General features: G+C 34.8%; 1 protein-coding gene across 1 annotated transcript; it reads right to left on the reverse strand.

The window, feature by feature from the left end:
• Positions 1-3,191: 3,191 nt before the first annotated feature.
• Positions 3,192-6,311, reverse strand: LOC106881628 (cyclin-dependent kinases regulatory subunit 1). The gene is made up of 3 exons (XM_014932092.2): positions 6,252-6,311; positions 5,074-5,201; positions 3,192-3,882 (listed from the first exon to the last, which is right to left on the reverse strand). Exons 1-3 carry the CDS (start codon positions 6,308-6,310, stop codon positions 3,806-3,808), a joined length of 264 nt encoding a protein of 87 aa, XP_014787578.1. The 5' UTR covers position 6,311; the 3' UTR covers positions 3,192-3,805.
• Between the last annotated feature and the right edge of the window lie 6 nt (positions 6,312-6,317).

Here is a 6,317-nt window from a genome sequence, read left to right on the forward strand (position 1 = left end):
TATTTCTTTTGTGTCTATTTAATGTCACCGAAAACAATTTCAGTTACGGTCACAGGACAAGACAAATGTTTAGGTTATTTTTCAACACAACTTCAATGTAAAAACGTTTTGTGAACAGAAAACACAGATGTGTGTGTGTGTGTGTGTGTGTGTGTGTGTGTGTGTGTATATATATATGCACATATACATGTGTGCATGTATACATTATCATTTTGTTTTTATGTTCACTTTCCATGCTAGAATGAGTTCGACAGATCAACAGGATCTAAAAGGTTTCAGTTTTGGCTTGGTTTCTATGATTGACTGTCTTTCCTAATACCAACTACTTTACAGAGTGTACTAGGTGTATTCTTTATAGCACCAGCATTATAGAAGTTGTCTTGCCTTCAGCAAGACTAAAGAGTTTTCTCAGCCCTGTGTTGTCTCTGTTCAGCTCACAAAGCAGTTTATAAAGTATATTGGGTGCTTTTCTTCATGCCACCAGGATCAGTGAGGTCACTTTGTAGCTTACAAGGTCAAACAGCCTCCAAGATTGAAAGAGGGGATAGGGGAGAGAGTGATAACTCTAAGCGAGATGTTGAGAGAAACTACAGGAATGAATTTATTGTTGTGAGAAGGGAGTTGTGGAGGGATTAAAAAAAAAGACAGTGTTGCAGAATAATAACGAAAAGAACAGAAGGGAAGGAAAGAATAGTGTAGGGTTTAGTGTGAAAGACAGAAGATGATGAGTAGGAAGGACCCACTGCTATTACAAGTTATACATGTTATCACCATACGTTCACACATACATAAAACACAAGACCATCTGGTTTTTAAGATGAACAATTTCACCTTCAGGTTGCTTAAAAGATCATTAAGTATTAACATATGTGTATTAGAGGAACACAATGTTTTTAAATGTTTCTGCTAAGACTAATAATCTTAGAAAAAGTTAATCAGCTTATGCATATACATTATATATATATATATATATATATATATATATATATATATATACATTTCCGTATATATATATATATATATATATATATATTTCTGTATATATAAAGGTATCGTTTACATATGTTGCTTATCTTATCTGAGGTTACATAAAATTATGTGAAATTAATAATTCATGTGGTACTTTATAGCAATAAGTAGAATCATAAACAAACAAAAGATATTTTCTCAATAAATGAATATATAATCTCATCAAAAACTAGGTTTCTTATATAATCTCATAAAATATTTAGGTTTCAGATCTAATCTTATAACTCAGACACAGATATAGCTGTGTGGTTAGAGAGATTGCTTTGTCAACACATGATTTGGTGTTCAATCCCACTGTGCAGCACATTGGGCAAATGTTCTTTTCTGCTTCTTTTGAATAAACCAAAATCTTATGAAAGTAGTAGATGTGATTGCTAACTAAGATGTTTACTTTGAAACATGGTCTTGGATTTGATCCCATTGCACAGTGCTTTGAACAAATGTCTGCTAATATAGCCTCTGACTGACCAAATCTTTATGAATTAAATTTGGTACCTGGAAACATTGTGGAAACTCATCAGCAGGGCCATTGTTGTCTTTGAATGGCAGATTTAATTGTGTATGATATGTTATGGCACAACCGTTTTGGCACTGCCTAATTGAAAGTTGAACATTAATGATTATATTGAATTTAAAATCAGACATGCCAATGACACCAGATCTTTCTGCTCAATTTCCAATGCAAGGTTACATAGAAGGGATCCATTTACCCTATTTCTGTAGCAAAATGGCCAGCAGGGATCTATTTGGATACTGTGAATCACCCCTTCTTGCTACAGCCAAAGCTACCTAAATACAAAATTAACTTTCCACTGCTATATCTACACCTAGTCTTCAATGTTTCCAAAATATATCAACCTATCAAGTCACACAGCACAGCACTCACAAAACTTCCCATGCTGCCTCTGAACAGTCCATCACTATTCTTCCTCACTTATTGCCAAATCACCATTAAAGAGACAGGAATTTCTGGAATTCATTATGAATCTAAACACATTTTTCTTGACAGTGATGAACTTTCAACTAAATTTTGTCTTTTCAAAAGGAAAGACTTCAAAATTGACAAGACAATACCAAACTGCATAAACGTGCATATTACTTTATGTAAGAAGTTCTACAACCTCTCCATAGCAGTAGTATTATTTTGCAACTGGTTGAAATTTGTAAATTTGCATTTAGAGTTTGTCTACAATTTCTCTTAAGCATTTTCAACATAACACAAGGGTTACTTTTCTCCATACATTCCAGCCTATGTTTAAGGTAAAATTCAAATACTATAATTATGGCTCCAATTTGCTTGATTCCACTGCATGGCATCATGGGAAAGTGTCTTCTGCCATAGCCTTGAGTTGACCAATGCTTTGTGAGTGAAATTTAGTTGACAAAAACTGTGCAGAAGCCTGTCAGGTATGTATGTTTTTTTTCTTTGGGATTTATTTTAAGTTTATTCCTTCGCAGAATTCAAGTCAGTCACTAACAAACTGACAAGGCTCTTTTGTTTAAAATCAAGACAGCTCTTGGGGTTGGTGGATATCTGAATTGGTTGGTATGTGCATGTATGTGTGTATTTGGATAAAGTTGCACTAATGTAGAGTGTGCATATCACTTTAGAACATAGGCATTATCTTTTATCTTTTACTTGTTTCAGTGATGTGTCAGAATGGTAACTGAGTCAAATGATAAAATAAATGCCAGACTAAAATAAGTGCTAGAATTACTATGAACGCAGTAAAATCCCTGAATGTAGTGCTCTAGCTTGGCCACAGCCCAATAAGTGGAACCAGTGAAATAAAAGAATAAAAATTCAAGAAATATGTATAAAAACATGCTGATGGGTGAGAAATGTCTATATTTTCACTGTTTGAAAACTCGGTCACTGAATATTGTCTAACAGTTGCATAGTCTACAAAGAACCATTTACTATCATCATCATCATTGCCACTGCCAACATTTGCCTCTTTATAGATATTTGCATGGGCTAGTACCCTCTACATTAAAGTTTTTGAGAAATTACTAAAGAAAGTAAGGACTTATGTAACAAAATTATCTTGGACTTTGGTGCATCATCAGACATATTCTTACTCATTGATAACACAATGTTTTATTCATATATTTTAATCCTTACACAAAATTTTCTTTTGAAAATGGATTTAAAATATAACTTTTGTATTTGGTTTAAATATTTTATTTCTAAGAAATATAATTTCACTAAACACTAGTGTCTCCTTGACATTTGCTGTTCTTTTGAGAGCTTATGATGCCCTAAGGAAATGCTGCTGCCCAGGTTGTGAGCAACTGTGTTAGAAAAACAAATAAAAAAAGGAAATAAAATGGAAATGAAAAAAAAAAATGTATGATGTTGATATGATTTGTCTTGTTCAGTTTTTATAAGAAGGAATGGAGATCAAACATAAAATATTCAGTGAAACAACACTTGGCAAAGACTTAACATATGACAAGAAACATTTCCAGGGAAAACACCAGCAGCCAGCAAAGATGTCTTGACTTCAAGCTAATGAAGGTTAATTTGGAAAGCGAAACAAAAAAAAAAAAAAACTTATTCAATACTGATGCTATTATTGGATTAGAATTAAATCAGGAACTGCCTTTGTTCCAATTTTAAATACTAGTAGAAATATATTTCAGTCTGAAAGAATACACTGGGAAATTCAGTTGTAGCTGACTGCTGGTGCTACTGGTGGTGATGGTGGCAAGATAGCCAAGTGAGTAAGTGACATATACACATCTTCAGGAGATTTTAACATATATTCAGCCATTACTCCCCTGGCTTGTTCACATGCTGCGGTTTTTCACGTAATGGCACTGGACGACGAAACAGCAATACATGAGGTTCTATGGAAATATAACAGTAAAGAAAATTATTAAATGAACACACATGCATTATTAGCATACATATACAAACATACATCCACCCACATATGTATATGAGTACCTTTTTTTAAATATCAATCTCACTTTTAACAAAATTATTTTCCTAGACCATTTACACTCAGTGGAAACTGATGAGCAAAAGGGGACATGCCATGGATTAGATATAGGCAATAATAATGTCATAAATTGGAAATCCCACAGCAATATACAATTGTCAACCTAAAAGTGTTTAAAATGTTGAGATTTATGAATCACTAGTTTCACAATGTAAAAGTAATTGGACTATCAAGGATAGCTGCAGTGAGGCTAAAATTATCTAGCAAAGTAGGGCGGGTGCTATTCAACTGCATTGTCAGTTACACAAAACTACTATTAGACCACCTCCTGATTTATGATCAGACTACTGTCTTGTTTAATCAGTTATCCCAAAAACAAGAATTATCTGCTGTGCTGACGTCTCAAAACAGCTCATCTAAGACTTACATTAGCGTGATGCTCACATCAGCAGAACAGTGCTACTGCTGCAGCACACATACACACTAAGAGCATAGATCACATTCAAAAGAAAACCATATCAATATGCTTCAATCCCTAGTTCACATGCTGCATCATTTTACTCCCTCTTCTACCACTATTACAGTGGCCTCTACTCTTCCAAACTAGCTAGTTGTACACTCTCACACACTCATCTTTCTATCACCTCCCTCTCTCAAGACCACTTGACCTATATGTCACTCATCCTCTTGTCACCTCCTTGATCCATACTAAATATTTATTCAATCCATAATTCTCAGAACTGCAACCACTGGGATTCTGCCCTTGCCTACACTATAACCCTCAACCTACATGTATCTAAACTGAATACATTCAACTGATTTCACCTGTCTAAGAAGGCTAACAAGGGCTATGGGCACCACACTTTCTCCTTTCACTAACCCACAATTTTAATAATAAAAAAAAAAAAAAAGAACCAGTCAGTTGATTAAATAATTAAATTAGATACTTAATTGAGATGAACAATAAATCTTAATGGTAATCAACATATAAGATATCTTCTGACTAACACAGTAATTGTTTGTAGTATAAAGTAAATAGCTAAATTATTAAAGGAGGAAATAAGGAGTATGAAATTTTGAAGACAGTAACACAAACCTGGAGAATGCACCATGTAATGAATCCAACCTGGAGATTGCTGCACTCCAAGGTTACGCCATTCAGTCTCTGTCATTAAGTGGTTTTTGGGCACAAGTTTTGCAATATCACTGGGTAAGATTACATGTCTGAAAAAAGGGGAAGAAGAATTAAAAGTGGGTTGTATTGTTATACAGTATACATCATCACCATCATCATCATCATCATTGTTTTCATTGCCCCCTTTTCTATGCTTGCATGGGTTAGAGTTTACTGAAGCAGATTTTCTACAGCCAGACTCACCTTTCTGTCACCAACCCATATCGGTTTTCCAGAATTCTGGAAATGAAGGAATGTTTGTGTGACAATGATACTTATTTACAACCATCATGTGTATGTCTGTGTGTTTTTTTTATCTGTTACTAGTTTCAATCATTAGACTGCGGCCATGCTAAGGCACCAGCCTTGGAGAATTTTCTAGTTGACTGAATTGACCCAAGTACTTATGCTGGTGACACATAAAAGGCATTCATGCTGGTGATACGTAAAAGGCATCCATGCTGGTGATACATAAAAGGCACTTGTGCCAGTGACACATAAAAGACACCCAGTACACTCTGTAGAGCGTTTGGCACCAGGAAAGGCATCCAGCCACCTGGTGCAGCTCTCTAGTTACTATACTAGCTCTGGTCAAATCAACTAACCCATGCCAGCATGGAAAACGGACATTAAATGATGATATATCCCTCTGTTAGGTTGTTTGATCAGACACTTGCCCAACTAGGTAATGTAACATGTATGTGGTTACATATTTCTCAAACATGTGTAACATTAGCATAATTCCCAAGCTGATTCAGAGCGACACAAGGGTTACAGGTACTTAACTTGAGGTCGAACCTTTAAGTCACAGGTGGAGTCCATCTGTTAGGCTTCCAGTCAGTTTTGGGTACCTAATTTCATGCATGCATACATTGCATGTATGCATTATTCAAGTGTCAATAATTCTGTATCAATCATCAGATATTACTACTGTTTATCCAACTGTAGAGCATCTTTAAGAATCCTTAAGAATTCAAGCATTCAACTTGGTCATTTTTATCCCACAAGAGCATAGTATTTGAAATGCAAACAATGAACTATAAGCATTACTGCTAGATTAAGGATATTTTGAAAGTAAATGGTAATTGTACTTATCCAACCTGTATTCATATTTATCATCGTAGTATCTCTCAGAGTAGGAAATCTGATCCGCTGGCATTTTGTTC

Source organism: Octopus bimaculoides, chromosome 20, assembly GCF_001194135.2.
Source record: "Octopus bimaculoides isolate UCB-OBI-ISO-001 chromosome 20, ASM119413v2, whole genome shotgun sequence".
Classification (NCBI taxonomy): Eukaryota; Metazoa; Mollusca; class Cephalopoda; order Octopoda; family Octopodidae; genus Octopus; species Octopus bimaculoides.